This window comes from Grus americana, chromosome 5 (genome assembly GCF_028858705.1).
Source record: "Grus americana isolate bGruAme1 chromosome 5, bGruAme1.mat, whole genome shotgun sequence".
Taxonomy (NCBI): domain Eukaryota; kingdom Metazoa; phylum Chordata; class Aves; order Gruiformes; family Gruidae; genus Grus; species Grus americana.
This window is the reverse complement of record NC_072856.1, coordinates 22547383-22565939: the sequence shown is the minus strand read 5'-3', so window position 1 is coordinate 22565939 and position 18557 is coordinate 22547383. Positions and strand designations below refer to the sequence as shown.

Genomic DNA, 18557 nt, shown 5'->3' with positions numbered 1-18557 from the left:
ACATGGAGATGCTGGAGCATGTCCAAAGAAGAGCAATGAAGCTGGTGAAGGGTCTAGAGAACAAGTCTTATGAGGAGCAGCTGAGGGAACTGGGGTTATTTAGCCTGGAGAAGAGGAGGCCAAGGGGAGACCTTACCACTGTCTACAACTACCTGAAAGGAGGTTGTAGCAAGGTGGGTGTTGGTTTCTTCTCCCAAGTAACAAGTGATAGGACAAGGGGAAATGGCCTCAAGTTGTGCCAGGGAAGGTTTAAATTGGATGTTAGAAAAAATGTCTTCACTGAAAGGGTTGTCAGTCATTGGAACAGGCTGCCCAGGGAAGTGGTTGAGTCACCATCCCTGGAGGTATTTAAAAGATCTGTAGATGTGGTGCCTAAGTACAGCTGGACTTGATCTTAAAGGTCCTTTCCAACCTAAATGATTCTATGATTCTATTGCAGGGAAAATCCTGCCATAAGCAAAGCAAGACTTAATTTTCAAGGCAGTGACAATTTGAAGCACTGAGGGATTTTGAAATAGACCTGTTCAGTCTTGACAGTTCTAAAAATCAGGCCACAGTTATATCTAAATGAAGGCACAAATACGTGGATAATTTAGGGGAAACACTGCCTTCATCTTGAGTAGCCTGGCACCAACAAAAAAGTTGTGAAAATCATAAGTCTTTCTTCTTGAAAAATGCAGCAACCCTTTAACCAATGTAATAATATTCGGTTTCTCTTTCATAATCCAACTTTTCCTCAAATGGAAATGAATTTTGCATGCAGTGGGATCTTCATCTATTTTTCATGAATTATAGTTTAAAGAGTCATATGCAATCCTTTATGAATACTGCAGGCTGCTACAGTTTGCTTTTATACAGAAGTTATCCTTCTTTGGTTTTATACAGAAGTTATCAAATGAGGAAAATATAAAAACTCATTCTAGGGCTTTTTCTTGTGTGCCAATGGATATTTCTCTAGGCAAAAAACTTTGAATTATGTCAATCTTTAGGGAATAGAGTGAGTATTTTTATTCACAGAGTAGCGGGTATCAAAGCTTGAAAGGTCATTTTAGAACATTTACTTTTTCCCAGAGCAGACTTGTTCCATTTAGTAAAGAGTTTATTGTAAAGACTAAACACAGTTGAGCTCAGGAAAGGAGGCACCATATGCACTGCTATAACATCAGTCCTTCACTGGTCACGCATCATTTATAAACTTGATTTGAGCCTCATGGGACATCAATAAACATATGAAACTATCAAAACTGGCCCATTTTAGCCGGAAGCTAACTTCAGCTTCTATTACAATGATCAGGCATGGAAAAGAGTGGAGAAGAATTCTCTACAATAGAAACATCCCCAAAAGTTAATGCTCACACTATTTGGATAGGAAGCTTAATGACTTAAAATAAGCCTGCGAGCAATCCACACCTTCTGTTAGAAAAGAACTGAAATTCTGAATTCTGAATTAAAGTTTGTATTGATTGTGTCTGATTAAAAGACTCAGACTCCATAATGCAAACCTCTTCACATCAGACCTAAGCAATGCAGATCCTCAGCAGCATCTTGCTACTACTCATTTCCAAAAGGACAAATCCCAATTCTGATCACAATATACTCTAAAACCTTTTTTTTCTTTTAAATGTCATGTTAAAGAGATCGTTCACTACCTCCTTGTTGCAGAAGATGGTTCCTATATTCAGCTCCATGAGAACTGCAGGATGTTGTAAGATCATGAGATCACTGGAAAATTAAATGGGCCACCATTCTACCTAAGTGATGATTTGTTGAAAGGTCAGGAAGAGCAAGAGTTTACTTGAATATTCTGTGAGTTACATCAATTAAATATTAAAAAGCCCACCTACCATTTGACGTACTGAAGTACACATTTTGAGAATGTGTGATTATATTGTAGCAGTGTGCAAGATAAATAGTACCTTTCTATTAGAGTGTTTATCTCAATTCTTAATGTATTTAAGATTTCATTAATAATTTAAAAAATTATAATGTGATTTGTTAACTCATAGCAGTTCCACCCACTCCATCTATATCCCTCTGTTCTTGTGGAAATAACATTAGAAGCCAATAGGTAAAAAAACCCACCCCAAACCCCCAGTGTTTAAATAAATAAATCTGACATCATACCTCTTGGGCTTTGCTGTCTGATGGCTGTGGAACTGACAAGGTTCTGAACTTCAATTGAATAGGCTTATCAAAAAAGGGCGTACAATAAGTCACTGCCTCTTCCGCCTCTCCTGGGAGAACTAATGACCCTGCTGAATAAAAAATAGTCAACTTTACCATTCCATTCAATGTATAAATTAGCAAAATCCTGTGTAAAATTCTGTAGTGCTCAGATACAGGCAGAAGCTTGTTAGTCAAAGTGTGCTGTATTTATTGTTGCATAATATATAATATAGGCAGCTGTCTTTAAAACAGATCCATGCAGTCCTGAGCTAAAATCTAGATAATAAAATACACTATACTAAGGAAAAATCAAACTGTGTTGAAAACAGACAGGTAGCTCTTCTTTCTTGAGGACACTGAATTAAAAATTTGGATCTAGATGCTCCTAAATACAGAGAACACCTGGGATTAGATGAATCTCTTTCATAACAAAGAAGGAAGGTCCTGAGTGGAGATCTCTACAGTAGGAGTTACAAAATACCAGACTGAGTCCTGGTCTTGCCATTGATTAGCTGGGCAGTCTCAATTCTCTTTTGCTAGAGTTTCCTCACCTGTACATTGGGCACAAAGAATCTTTGCAAAGCATCTTAACGTGACTCTTCCAAAACATTACTTAAAAATACCTGGTAGAAGTACTAATATTCCCCACTACAGTGCCAGATGACTCTCTTGTCCAAGGATCTTTTAATGGATGTTTGTTCCTCCCTGAGCATTCCAAAAAGAGGTACTTGAGAGGACTTGCCTATATCTGGGACACAGGAACATGTAACCTTTCCACACAGGCAGGATTTGGTCCACAGTTCATAAATGCACAGACTTTCTGAATCACTTTTCCTTTACATACTTAAGCAAAACGTTCCTACTGGGAACAGTGGGTTTGCGTTCTGCAACAGCTCAGAAGGATATGCCTTAGGTTTAGAAATATCTTTTAACATGAATCAGTCTCAGCTCTGCTACAGCACAGATGTGTGTCCATCTTGTCTCAGTAATGTTTTTATGAAGGAACTTAAGGGGACCATATGTCTTGCAATTTAGTCAAAGGATTATGTAAATCTACCTACTATTTTTTCTGGCTGATACACAAGTTTCTTTACAGCTTTATACTACATTTTAGTAGCTTGATTTCTTCTTGAAATCTCAGAATAAGCTTCCAAAGCATTGCTTAAATGTTAGTAAATGGAACCAACAAGAGGGTACGTAGATCCAGGGTGAAAAGGAAGAAGTGGTGATTTATCTCTACCTGCACACTTATACCACAGTAGTGGGGTTACAGACCTCTCATTCTCCTGTAAATCTGCATTTGAAAATAATGACTTCCTAGCTAGGCCTTCATAAAAAATCCATGTTCGAATTCGTCATTTAGTTTTCTTCTAGGAATCGTGAACTATTTCAAAGCCAGCAGGGTTTTGGACTTGTAAAGTAGAATGTTCTTTAAAAAAAGAGCTGAATTCATTCCCTTGGGTATCTCATTCCTGGATTTTTGTCTTTTGGTTCATGATCCACGTATAAGTGGTTTCCAGTTTTCATCCCCATTCTTTTGGTTGCTTATATCTATTTCTAGTCGTCTATATACTTTCAGTACTTGTTATCAGCATAGCATCTGATCTTATTCTGCATCAGTTATATGAGAAAGCCTCCTGAAAAGAATGGTGCATTCCACAGGTATATATGCTGTGTCTTCACATGCTCTGCAACCGCTTTTTTCAATCTTTCATAACTTGGGTCAAAACTATTTGTAGGATGGCAGCAAGATGTGAATGCTCATTTAAAGGCAATGGCATCTTTCACTATTGTTTCAAGCTTGCACCATATAAATATACCCTCACTGAAGGAAGGAATGCCTGGACATTAGGGAGTTTTGTATCACCTCCTGATATAAACAGTGATTATTTCTGTACCTTGAGCTTCCCCACCCCCACCCCAACAGACCAGTCTACAGAGAGAAGATGAGGAGGAAGCACTGTTATGCAACAGTCTGGCAATGGCTCAGAAAGACAGCTCTTAAAAATTAGGACAACAGAAGGAAATTTATTTTTGCTTTTAGCAAGAAGCGTTTGTCACACTCAGAATGTCAATTCCACTATTTTAAGGCTCGTTAGTAATGCAAAAAATGTTTCAAATTCCTTTCAATCACCCCATAAGAATGTGGTAATCAACCTTTGTTTGCCAGTAGACATGTCAGAAATGCACTTTGTCTCTCTATCCTGGCTGTGTGACAGCGTATGAAAGTCTAATCTGTAAATGCTGCTTTCCCTGATAATGTTCCATCAAGAAACTCCTTCAGAGAGAAAATTAGGGAGTTTTGACAGTCCTCCTTCTCAGTAGAAGCTCCCAAAGGAACTGTAGGCTATTGTAAGTTCTAGTCAGCAACTCACAGCTGGTTTAGGTTGATACTACAGCACTAGTGGATGATGATCCTAATTAAGCTGCTAATTATGTTCTCTGTGGAGATGATTAATTAGCAACAGGAAAGCCTTTGCTACTGCCAACAGCACCATATATAGAGATAACTGAGCAGGCAGTGATATTAAAAATCTGAGAAGAGATTTTGAAATGCATCTCTCCTAATACCATGAAAAATCAATGACCTGGATGGTATGGCAGTGAACTCCAATGATTTTATTCAAGTCCAGCATACTTCAATGAGGGCATATTTGGAAACTGATTAATTCTCTTCTCTTTAGTCCCTTTCCCTCCTCTATGTGACAGACTCACAGAAAGTGATTACTAAATCTATGAACACTGCTGAGTTGGGGATTTTGCTCATTGTGTACCATTGATATTAATTGTAAGTATAGAAAAAAAGAATCTAATGACACAAACCTAATTTGAGCTTTCAAGAGTGAAGAAGTTCAAAGTCTTGTCTAAATGTTTAGCAAATGATGCCCAGCTATAGATACACTAACACAGGTTTTACCACTTTCAGAGACTACATTTCACAAAAATGTTGTTGATGGGGAGCTGAGGAAGGAGGTAGTGATAACAAAAAAAGCTTAAAAGCTAAATTTTGCTGTCTCCTCTGATTCTTTGGCTTCAGGCTGTTAGCCCCAAAGAGCTGCCTAGTGTGAAATCATCTCGAGGCAGTGCTAAATGGATTGTAGAGACTGGAGGAGAAAAAAAGAAAGAAATTCACCAGCTGGAGGGAGCCCCATACTCAAAAATTTAACTCTGAATCCTCTTCTTCAACCTGATTTTTCTGGATGTAAATATAGGCTCAAAATATAAATGGAAAGGCATAGATTATGGAAAATAACAGATATTGATATAATTATTTATTGATAGAATTATTTAAATAATTAAATAGTTATGCTTGGCCTCAGCTTCAAAGTAACTGAGTCACTTGGGTCCTCCTCAACCTCTGTGGGGTTACAGAGAACTGGGACTTTGAAAATACAAATTTACAGTAGCTCAGGGCTCCAAGCCAGATTAGGATGAGATTCTGATATCCTTGCCTACGCAGCCTCACCCATACATTTCATTAGTCCTATTTTATTTTGTATTTAAAAAATAGCACATTCAAGGTCTCTAGACATGCTTTTTACATATTTTGTACTTTATACAAATATTACTTATTATTACCTAACTATCCTTCAAGCCCTGCAGCAAGTGATTTGTCACCAGTCCTGGAAAGGAATTCTGTTGCCAAACATAGGTGCTACGCGTTCTCCATTCATCCCTGGAGAAAGTCTGATCATCTCTATTGTTGCCCTAAGCTACTTACAGTTACAGATTAAATTCAGTGAGAAAGAGCAATTAAGCAGTCCACCATACACATGCTGTCCCTACGTGATGCATTAAAGCTATGGTTTAGGGCAGCAATTTTACTTTGTCAATCACGGCTTACTGTGCCAAAGTCCCACGATGTAAAGCATTTCCCTGGTTTCAGGCTTTTGGCCTAATGCTGTCTAATGAAAACAGTTACAATGAATTTGCATATTGGCCAAATCTATGGGCTGCTTTTTTTTTTTTTGTAAGAAGCAGCTGTATTCATTCACACTTAAAAGACACTGGACTTATGAAAATGAGTTAAAAAAAAGAGAGGAAAAAAAACACTAGAATGATTCTTCCAGGACATCTCCCCAAAAGCATTGGTTTAGATGGGATGTTTTAACACCTATTTACTATCATGCTTTTCACACTGTCAACTTTGAGCCACTTCCCCTTAAGTGTAAATATTTACTTTATTAATGTACAGTTGCTAACTCAGCTAACTGATCTGCCCTTTCAAGCCAAATGAAGTACAGAGATACTGGACTGTTGCCATTAACAAGTAGAGATAAAAGCTTGTTGTAATTAAACTAGCAAGGTATGACATTTTTCACTAGGTGTCCTAGCTTGTTTTGCCAATATGAAGTCTTAAATCTATCATTTGTTCTGACATACAGGTGGCAGCATTTAAAAAGGCCAGCAACAGAATATCTGTCAAATTTGTGTCACACGTTGCCTCACTTATAAACTAACTGGAATTCTTCAGAATTAATCCTTTATTAAGGTGGTCAGTAGGGATATTATTTCATATTACTTTGTTATTACAAACAATAGAAGAGACACCATTTTATATTTTGTGTTTTGTTGCTATGGTTTCTACAGGAGTAAGATTATACCTCTCATTATGAAGCCTATCAAGTGGATTTTGACATGTAAGACAACTATCAAACTATAAGTCCTACTTTCTGCACTTAGGAGTCAAGGGGAAATTTTTCATCTTCACTCAACAATTATTTCCACCAAAGAAGCTCTGGGCAAGACCCAGACTGTGGGTTTCCCAGATGTAAATTTGGATGCTGTTCACCTTCCTTACAGAGTTTAGAAGGAATAATTAGTTCTGGCTATGCAGTGTTTTGATGTTATAAAATACAATCTAAATGCTTAATGTTGTTAGTGAGCACTGTAGATTGTTTAGGGGTTGATACGACTTCTTTCTGCACTGAGGCCGTCTGTGCAGGGAGTTAGTGCAGGGAGTGCTGTCTCATGGGAAGAGCTGAGGAGAGCAGAGATTGAAAGCTAAATCAAATGTCACATAAAAAGTGAGTAGTTAGCACACTGATAATCTACAGTAGTTGTGGTATAATGTTATGTTTATTGTTTTTATAATCACCAATAAAAGCACTAACTGAAAGGTTTTCCCAGTGTGGCTTGCATAAAGTGCTATTCAGACAGTACAAGCAGATGATCATTTTTGTAATTCTCATCTTATTCAAATGCAGTCTGTTTTACCAGGGGTTTCTAAATGTATGTGATTAACGCTTACTCTTGCACACTCACAAATACACAGAAATGACTGAAAAGCTAGGAGAGAGGCAAGGTCTGGCGCAGTCCAGAGAGTGGCAAGCTATCCCCAAGCTCTGGCAGAGCTCTACTTTCCTCACTGCCCTGCTTGGTATTTTAGTGTTGGGCTTATTTCTCACCATCCAATTTGTGGCCTGTTTTGAACTAGATATATCTAACAATACTGCCATGAACTAGATATAGACAATCCTCATTTCATTATGATACAAGTGAAATGTGGGTTTAGGTTTCCAGCAATGAGCCCCAGGGTTTTTTTAATAGATATTACCAGAATTTAAGACATAAACACAGAACAATGTCCTACAAAGTGAAAAATGGGTACATGTGAATACTGCACTCAAAAGAAATCTTTGATGTCTGTACCTGACAGAGGACTGCTATCTTACTCCCTCCTTCCTGAAATGCCCAGGTTGGAGAAAAAATATTTGCTGTAAAGCTGACTTATGTTGGTTTATTACTTTCTTGTGAGTTACAGCCAAGCTCCAAATATTCATCAACTGGAAGTCTCTAAGCCCTCTGACTTCATAGGAATTCTGCAAATACAGAAAGGAAAGACTAATCAAATCTTTAACCGATTAGACAGACTAATCAATGGCAATAACCAAGGAACTGAGGACCAAAGTCCTGCTCTGTAACAGCTTCTTTCAGTGACCTTAGGCAAATCCCTTAATCTATGTGGCTTGGTTTCTTTGTGCAGTCACAGGTATAGATGAGGAAAATATATTTAATCACTAAAAGCTCATCAATTCTTGTGGTAATAAAGACCACACATGCACCTATGATAGACAAATAACTACAGATGCTAGGTTTCTATTTACATTTTAGAGGTGGAAGAGTTAAATTATAGATGTATGGAACAGTTCGCCACAATTTAAAATGCTCATAATTGGAATACTTAAAGAAGTTCACTGTAAATTCAAAATCAGTCTAATCTATTTTAAGCCAGGATGAAATCATTTCAATAGGTAGGGACACCTTTTTCATTAAATATTTCCACCTTACAGAACTCTCTCTTACCACCCACATTACTTTGTGGAGAAACTTCTGAAATCAAAATAATTTCAATACAAAATCGAAGTGCAGAAAAACGTAGAAACATTGCTAACAAGAAGTGTTTTGTAATTCTGAAAAATATTGGGAAGAAAAACCCTGCTCACCAGGACACAGTGTAATAAATATTCCTTATAATTTATTATCTCATTACCTCTTAGAGTGAGGAAAAGAGTACTTTGATTTGGGGAATTTGAGCGATTTGGGGAATTTGGGGAATCTGGGAAATTTTCTAGCAATAGAAGAACTAAGGAAGAACATCTTTTTTAGAGGAGAAATGGTACTTTAAACAATGTCCATACACTTGCATCCAAAGACAGACCATGACAGTGAATATGAAGGGGGGGAACCTACCACTGCATGTCTCTTCATCCGTGTCTGTATCTTCCAAACCTGAGAACTTGTCCACCTGCCATAAAAAACCCCAATTAGAAAACAAATTAAAATGTATTAATTCCATTTCTTATAGCACAATCTGGAGCAAAGCAAAAAAGTACTACATTGTCTCCTTCATCTTCTCCTTCCTCCCCTGCATTTTTCCAAGAAAGCATATGAATTTTCCTTGAAATGTGTAACCCAAAAGAAATACTTCTAAGTATAGGCAAAGAATTGCTGCCAAAATTGCTGCGTATCAACTACAGTGACGGGAAAGAAGCTCAAGCTGTACAGCAACTTTTTCAGGAATTTAGTGAGAAGATGGAAAAGTAAAATATTTTCATAAGAGAAAGATACATTATAAGTTACTCTGCAGTTTTGCAAGCTCACTGCAAATGGCACAGTGACAATACTTGCTGTAGGCAAAGTAGAGCTTGATCCTTCTGTTTTGATACTAACGGTGAACTGAAAGGGAAATAAAAAAGCTAAGAATTATTAAATTTTTAGTATTTCATCTGGGATATTGCACTACTGTTTTTTTCAGGCTGACGTCCCTTCAAAATGATCTAAACGATCTAAAACATACCACAAGAAAAGACTTTTCTTATTTCAGGTAGCACTGAATAGATGCATAGGGTGAGAGCAAAAGGCCTTTCCCAGCCTGTGTGCAAATAGTGTTACCATGGAGGACTTACTGTATGCACTTCTTCTGCGTTTCTATGCGGTAATTAGAGATGCTCTTAGATAATTCTTTCCAACCTGATTTGACACCATTCTCATCCACACTTACATAACCTTTACACTTTAAAAGTACACACTCATTAAAATTTGAAAAAAATTTGGACAGTGATATTCTCATCGTTCTTTCCCGCAGATGGGAAAGAAAGAATCCATCAACAAATTGCAAGTACTTTCTAAATGAATAAAGCAAAAGTCAGTCACGTTCTACTTATAATCCCCACTTCGAAAAAATCAAAGAAAACCTCACCTTCACTCTTTCAGATAGACTGAGATCATTTCCATCAGAGCCACCAGCTTTCCAGCTCTCATTCATCACTGTCTGTATGTACATAGATAGGCAGAAACATTCACATGCATGAAACAGAACCAAAATCACAGTCAAAGCTCCTACCGATTTACACATACAGACCCTTTACGGTGTGTTTAAAAATTTTAAAATAGTGAATGCAATGCTCCTGAAAATAGAACATATGCAGGTAATTCTCTGAAATCGTACACAGGACCAGACTGAATCAATTGGAACAACAGTGCAAGTAATCATAACATGCCTAAAAAGCAGCATTTAGAACAGAATCATTGTCTTCAATAGCAGTTTTTTCCCTCTTTCATTTCCTCAGGGCAGGCTTAAAGGTTACAGTGGCCAACTTATTGCATTACAGCCGCCTCCTGCTACGACGCTAGCAATTTTTCCGATGCATTCTACTATTACTGTATTTGTTTCTTAAACTGCTAATGTGACAAAAATGTGCAGCCATGCCTGAAACTTTTTTCTGTAGCAACAAAGACAAGTATTAAGATGTTCCATTAAATAAAGGATAATGGAAGTTGCACATTGCTTTATGGGGCAGAAAGCCAATTCACAGTGGCTAAAGAAAGACACCCAAAGGCAGACTATCCCAATGAGGCAACCATATTCTTCATGAGAAAAATGGTAAGAAGATTCTTGTCATTATTATCATTATACAATCGACTGACAGAATGTGATTGTTTTAAAAGCCTTGCTTGGTTCGACCTCAAAGGTATGTGCTAGTAGGGAGGAAAATGACAGCTTGTGCTCTTTGACTAAGGCCTGGCAGGCCCATCATTTGAAGGCACTTAAGTGTGCTGCTCCGAGTACTGCACAAAATGACCTGCTACTTCTTTTTTAATAAAAAGTTTAACGAAGAGAACTTGGAGTACAGGCTAGATAGCAGCTTAGTTATTTGTTATTCAAGCAAGAAGGCAGAAGTTCTTAATAAGTGAATTCGTATTTCCATCTTGCTTTCTCCAGATGATGTGTGTTGTTGTTCTGTCCTTACACATTAAATCCCTAATCTCACATGTTTCAGAAGATTAAAAATGCCTCTGGCCTGCCTACTGTTTACTTTAGGTAGCTGAAGCAATCTAGCTTCAGTAACAGAGAATTCAGTACTTGCTAAAATCCCTGAGAAACAGAATAAATCTGTGCATGCTGGCATCCCTACTCTCAAGACTTTTTCCTGCTTGCCAACCTCTATTATTTACTGCAGTCTTCAGTGAAAGCATTACAAAGGTCCTTGCAGGGCATCTTGTTTATTAGTCAGATTATGGCAGCTCTTTAGTAGAGCAAATGCCACTGCCAAACGTGATCCCTGCAGGTGCCTCTGTAAGCATTACACACTTAGGTAGTATTTTAAATATTTGCCTCGAATGGGATAAATACCACTAGGCTCTAACATTTGGACAGTGCATCTCCCCGTATTTTCATCTATTTGAATGTGGTGCTTGTCCACATGGACAAATGTTAACTCATTACCTCATTCTCATTTGGCATCTGTGGTGGAAGAGACACCCGCATTTCTTTGCTTCTTCCAGGTGAGCCATCCTGTTTATTTCTGTTTGATAATTCAGAAGTAGAAAATGTTTTTCTTAGGGAGTCCACTTTATTTCCTTGAATTGTTTTCCCCTCTTCCTCTGCAAGGAGAATCACACCAGATCAGATAACATAATGCACCATCCAAAAAAAAAGAAAAACATGAATTTCATTAGATCTAATATTGATACTTTACACATTCACTTTTCCTCTCATGCTCAGAGCTTCATATGCATCATATACATGTATTCTGCAATCTTCATCATAAAACCAAATATGCAGTTTGAACGTCAAGTGCACAGAGTATCAACTATTCCTCAATACTGAAGAATTCATTGCCTCAGAAGCTTATGCAATATACAGAAAACTTTATAAAATAACCCGAGAGCTGAAAATACCAAAAAAAGCAAGAGAGTAAGTAAGGTTACACCTTAGTTTTTATTTTAAACCTTTGTTAAAGTGCTCTCTGAATGCTGCACAAAATGGCACATAACATTCGTGCCCAAGCCTTCATCTGGCACTGCCAGCACCAGCACATATGAAGAGACTATAAACCCCATAGCAACTGCATGCACTCAGTAGAGCTATTTTTGATGTACATTTTTAGAATTAAAACCAGAAATCCATCCTCATTCCCCAACACCAACACACACTCCCAACACTTACATGTCTAGTTATAAAAGTCCAGCAGCTGTGCTTATCTGAGATCTGTGCTCACAAAATCATCCACATCTTAAGCACTTCAAGTGCACATATTCCTTCACATACCTAACTGATGGTGTACCTTCTTATCAAGGACAAGAAGGGACTCTTGATTTTGGTCATAGTACAGTGGTCCAAAAATGGAGTAGTTCTTGTATTTTCTACCTCAATATCTTGGTACCACCCTGTTTATACTATCAGCGCAAACATGTGCCCCGCGTCTGAACCTCACAGCCATTAGAGCAAACACCCATGTTGTCTAGCAGAGAAGTGAGCCTTGGCAGTTCTTGTCAGAGCTCATGCTGATAGTGGCTGTGAGTCCGCCCAGGGCCAGCACCCACAGAGCTCTCGAGTGTCCATGGGCATCACTGCCAGAATCTCCACCAGTCCAGGACCACATGATGAGATGCACTGACAGGTGCTATGTATCTTTAGTTAGTAAAACACCTCACTTGAGCTGATTTCTTTAGGCACTGCTACTTTCAGTGTTTAACAACTATATAACTACTCTTGACTTAGCTTATACCAATTTGATTTCCTCCCTATATCAGCAATTGGACTGGGTGGGAAAATTTTGCAAGTTAATATTTTTTTATTGGGTTCAGACTAACAAACAGCAATACACCAGTGATACTTGATTGCCAGAAGTTTAGGTCCTGAGATTAAATACAGATGTTCAAGCAGGGTTTGCTCCCTTAGGGAATTCCTTTGGTCTTGAAAGACAGACTGGAAAAATGTTATGCCAGTGCATTGACAGAAGACTGGAATAACTTCTCTCCTGTTTATTTTATACATCAACAGTGGTTAATTGGGGCCTTACTGAAAATAGGACCTGTTCAGAAACAGAACTGAGTCTTTCAATGCTAGCTTGTGACATCTGTCAGACCTTTAACAACTCCTTGGACAACAACTGCAAAGTTAAGACAACAATCAGTGCTTCTGACTGTTGTACCAGCCAGGTCCACGGGACACAGAGCAGCCAGCAGAATTAAGATACAGCTAGGTGATCATCAAATGAAATGTCAACAGTACAGACTGGACCTAGGAGCTGATTACAGATCAGGACAAGTATGTGCATGGAAGTATGGATTTCCAAACCCACGCTGAATAGTTTTTTTCCTACGACATGGCAAAAAAATATACTAATGATGGCCGAAATAAAAATGCAGAGCGTTTTATTTTAAAAGTCCCATTATCAAATACGGAGCAGCTATAGGACAATCAATTCAAATGAACTTCACACCACATGTTCTTAATGAAAAATAAATGCTCATTTAACAGTTTCTTGGGTTTAGTTTGAAAAACCTACTTTGTAACAATAAGAAACATTGCAGTGCATTTCTAAAGCATAATTATATGTTACAGGCATTGAAGTAATTCTTGTGGAGAGTTTTAATGATGCCCTTGGGATTACTACATTGAGCCACCCACCAAAGAGTTATTAATCCCCAGGGACAGCTCTGTGCTGCAGTCACTATGACACATAGAAAGGGCTGGCAGTCTGGGCATAACCTGAAGTCCACGCTCATAAGACTCAAGGTTCATAGAAAGTAAATTGCACCGGACCAGAGCAATCTAGCAAACAGATTTTAATGCTCAGACCACAGATGGATCCTCTGAATAATTTCTAAATCCCAGGTCTCTTGATACGACATCTGGCTTCTCCCTGCTTTTTTAGCAAGTACTTTCCTAAAACAGTATTTGGAAACAGCAGTACATATGTGCAATCTCTTCTTCCTACACAGTCTCTTTTTCAAGCCATGGAAATGAAGCAGTGTTACACAGGATACCCTCTTTTAAATTCTTGACAGGTAAAATGGTCACCCACTATTTGAAGATATTTTTACTGTCACTCTATAGGAAGAACTAGATGACTAGCTCAAAAAGCTTCAATTTTTTGTTGCTGTAGTGGCAAAACAGGATGGACTTCCGGTTTTATATTAAGAACTGACAAGTTTGATATTAAAGACTGACAAACCAGAAAAGGATACTAATGTATTTTAGAGTATGTGTGTATTAGCAAATTTTGCAGCCAAACATGCAGACCTATAAAGTAACAATAGGGACTCAGGACCCAGTATCCTCCCTGTGCACATCAGGAGCCTTTATCTACGAGAAGTGAGAAAAAGCTTCTGGAAGCCATACACTTTTCTCAGCCAGATCAACAGAGAGACACAAGGCATCATCAACTGGAATGATCAGCACATAATTCATACAGTCAATAGGCTCTGAATAAACATGATATTCCCACACAAGCCCATGCCTATTTTGGATACCACTGTGGTCATTCTCCTAGGACACAAATTAGATCATCCTTCTCCAAAATATAGGTTCTGATTTCTCCAAACAAAACAGTATCACTGTTAGCATGAAAAAGACCTATGACACATAGTTGGGCAGTTATAATTAGACAGTACACATGAGCTGACAAACTTATTTTATTAGGTTATATACTTTCTGGACAGCTAAGCTATTGTCACAGTTAAAAAGCTAGATAGATAAAATGAGCTAATAAGAAATCAAGTGCATTCATAGTATTTATGTGCCATTTACCAACCCCAGACTACAGCTAGAAGCACTATCCTTCTTCCTAAGAGATCCATCATAAACTGCTGTCAGAAACTAGTTAAGACTATAGCAGAGTTATTGGGTTATAGAATATTAAACATTACATTTAATGAAACATTCAAAACTGCAATGTGATACTAGATTCATGACTGCAAATGAAGAAAGATTCAGAAGGAAAAGAAAAAAGTCTAAACAACCCAAAGCAGGTGTGAAATGCATGCTGCAGACAGAATATCAGCTATGCAACCATGTGCATAATGAGGCTATGCCACATAAGTTGGAGGGGTGAAGGTGAATCAAACATTACGTTGCTAGCCTCAAGCACAGTCCCTCAGGGCCAGTTAGATCCACCTTCAGATGTCCAAAGTGACTACTGATACCTACAGTTTCTCAATGCATGCATCACATAACTGACTCTCTTGAGGCAGTAACAGTCATGATCTTAAAAAATATTATTAAAAACAACACACATAAATTGTTCTAAATTTAAAGAAAGTACAACCTGCAGAGAAATATCACAGCTGTATTCCTTTGACAGTGTTCTGAATTTCAACCATTTCTGTCTTTACTTTTGCAAGAGAAGGGGAAGGAGGAAAGATCATATTCAAGCCAGGAAGAGGATCACTCCGTCTTCCTCCTGACTAAGTGATAACTGATTCATTATTCACAGTCACAGTTCTCAACTTGCCAAGACCCAGATGTACATCACTGGCCTTTACAACATGTGACAAAAGTCCAAAATAAGGGATACAAACACAACAAAAAGTGGCAGAAGAAGGTGGCTGAAATGATGGAAAGATTCACATATTCACTCTGCAGACAGTTTTTCAGTCTTACCTTTTAGAAATTCCACTGTCAGTACCTTAACAATGAAATAGCAAGCCATCTTAGGTTTCTAGAAAAGTAAATCTGAGTCTCTCAAGAGAAGTATTCATCATAATTGTGTGTCACTGAAAAGTACGTTGCAGACTTCAGAAACCTATTTCTGTCAGAAAGTATATCCAGCTTGATAATTTCTTTCTCTCCCACTACCTATCCTCTATATTGTTTAAAATTCTCTTTGTCTTCCAATTTGGAAGGGAATCTTTTGAAAATGTCCATTGATCACCCACATATTTCAAAGAATAATGGAGTCACTTATCACAAAGCCAGAGAAGAGAGCTACCAAGATTATCAGGAAAAACTTCCTGTCAGTGAAATCTGTTACATGAAATAGTAGCCCCAGAAGAATGATAAAAGTCTTGTGGTTTGAAACATTTCAAAGCCAGATCAGATGCAGCAATCAATAACATACCGTAGAAAACCTTGCTTGGGATAATACACTGGATGAAACAATACAAACTGCCAGGTATTTCTCACCTTTTTTCAATTCAATTAATTCATTCCAAAAACAAAAATTGGGTGACAATGAGAAACAGATCCCTTTAACTATAAAAAAAAAAATAGAGCAAGGATACTATTGTAAGTTCCAATTTACTTCTTCGACCTCAAAATGCTGGACTGAGGGCCAGCAGAAGGCCTGTGAATCCCTTAAATCCCTTCCAAGTTATGCTTTGATGGAAAATCTGGGATTCAACAATACAGTGACATTGTGCAGGACTCCTGAACAAAAAATAATTTTATTCACAGTAGCATGATAACTGTCTTATGCAGAGGTCACAAGTACAAATTTCATGCTCATATACTATCTCCATTCTTCAAACACATCACCAGCAAACAACCACATGTTAAAACAAGAACAAACCCTATCACTGAAATGCTTCCATATCATGTCGACATGTTCAAAAGACCATATTGTACTGTAGAAGTATCTGTATTTACCTCTTTGCAACTATGTAAACTGTTGTATGGTGCTGAGTTCATTTACCCTAAATACCAAGCTGTAAGAGGAAAAAACAAATTTCAAGGCCAAAAATCCAATTTGTTGGGAAGATAATTTTTAAAGCCTTCTATTTCTTTTTGATAATTCAATCAAACCAGCACCCAAACTTTCAGCCTCCCTCTGCCTGTATATTGCCCGGCTGAGAATAGAACATAGTGTTTTATTTTAAAATTACTTAGCCTAGAAAAGCTGCTCTGATATACATTCTCAAGCTATCTTCCTGTTTCCATGTATTTAAATGCATAAATCTCTGTAAATCAATGCAGTTTGTCCAACTTTTCATGACAAAAAAACCAAGTATCCCATACAGTACCTGGAGGATTTCAGTATTAGGGTCCTATATGCCTGTCCATAAGCAAGAGTAATCCAGGTGCAATTCAGGCACCTGAACTTTGTTATGTAGTGCTGTTTTAAGAGTCTTAGGGCATCCTGCCTAACCTCCTGATGCCACCCAAAAAGGCAGTGGATGTTCAATAGATACTACATCATATCAGCCAACCCTCAACATTCAAATCATCTATCCCCTAGCCATCTAAATTCCTAAAGTCCCATTCCAATCTGATGTGGTTTAGCCCCAGCCGGTAGCTGGGTGCCACGCACTGCTCACTCACCCCTCCCCCGGCGGGATGGGGAGGAGAACGGAAAAACAACGGCAAAGCCTCGAGGGTTGGGATAAGGGCAGTTTACTGGGACAGCAAGGGAGAGGGAAACAATCAACAACAGTACTGATAACGGATATTCACAATGGGTGATAACAAAGAACAATTTACCGATCCGACGACCGACCGACCAGATGCTCAGCCTGTCCCGGAGCCACCCCGAACCCGCTCCTGCCCGACCAGCCCCCTTTTATGGTGAGCATGACGTCACATGGTATGGAATAGCCCCCGGCCAGCTTGGCTCACCTGTCCTGGCTCTTTGTGACATTAACTCTATCCTTGCCAGAACCGGGACATTATCCACCCCTTATTCCATACCATCTACGTCATGCCCAGATTATTTCACCGATCTCATTCCCTTAACTCTACGGGCTATCGCTCTAAAATGCCTGTCAAGTTCATTTAGTCCATGGCTTTTTGGGTTCCATCTGCCATTACAGTCTCTCAGAGCAGGAGCAATGGTGCGTGCTACTGGATTGTTGCATGCTACATCCGGAGTTTTCACGGCCGGTGTATCTGGTGTGGTCCATGATCACAGTCTGGATGTCAAAGATGTGATTTTTAATGAAGTTCCTGGGCACCAGTTGAAGTCAGTTCTAGTTCCATCATCATGGCACTTTGTTCGGTTTCAAAGTCCATCCTTCATTAGTTTCGGGTGATTCTTACGGTCATACCATTGATACAGTATATAGCTATTAATATCATACAATTTGGTTTATTGGCTATTTTCACCTAAAATCAAATCCCCTTGGGGTACACACCGGACTTCCCCATCTTTTCTCATCACCCACCAAGTGCACCCTGGTCCCTGAGCAAAAGCAATCCCACAGATGGGCTTGCCTTTGCCTGAAGCGGAGATAACCCAAACTGTTTTACCCAACATATTTTTCATGCGCACTACAGGAACTTTATCCCCTTCTACTGGGCGTGGAAATTTTGATTGGGCAGGGCCAGCTCGATTGGCAGATCCCCTAGTGTTAACTAACCAGGTGGCCTTTGCTAAATGTGTGTCCCAGTGTTTGAGGGTCCCACCACCCATTGCTCTCAGGGTAGTTTTTAGCAGTCCATTGTACCTTTCAATTTTCCCAGAGGCTGGTGCATGGTAGGGGATGTGATACACCCACTCAATACCATGCTCTTTGGCCCAGGTGTCTATGAGGTTGTTCCGAAAATGAGTCCCATTGTCTGACTCAATTCTCTCTGGGGTGCCATGTCGCCACAGGACTTGCTTTTCAAGACCCAGGATGGTGTTCCAGGCAGTGGCATGGGGCACAGGGTATGTTTCCAGCCATCC

The 18557-nt window shown here is 38.7% G+C and overlaps 1 protein-coding gene across 25 annotated transcripts in view; it reads right to left on the bottom strand.

The window, feature by feature from the left end:
* The window catches only part of IFTAP (intraflagellar transport associated protein), a 55626-nt gene that overhangs the window by 10455 nt on the left and 26614 nt on the right, over nucleotides 1–18557 (bottom strand). For 22 of the 25 annotated variants that reach the window (XR_008577280.1, XM_054826691.1, XM_054826690.1 and 19 more), the window contains 4 exons: nucleotides 11396–11553; nucleotides 9869–9940; nucleotides 8860–8914; nucleotides 2125–2255 (listed from right to left, as the gene is read on the bottom strand). Coding sequence is in view for 22 of the 25 variants with exons in the window: in XM_054826691.1 (XP_054682666.1) it covers nucleotides 2125–2255; nucleotides 8860–8914; nucleotides 9869–9940; nucleotides 11396–11553 (416 nt within the window). In the remaining 3 variants the exon portion in view is untranslated. Of the gene's footprint in view, nucleotides 1–1649; nucleotides 1752–2124; nucleotides 2256–8859; nucleotides 8915–9868; nucleotides 9941–11395; nucleotides 11554–18557 lie in introns of all 25 variants that reach the window. The other 3 variants (XR_008577282.1, XR_008577281.1, XM_054826704.1) reach the window with 2 other exon arrangements.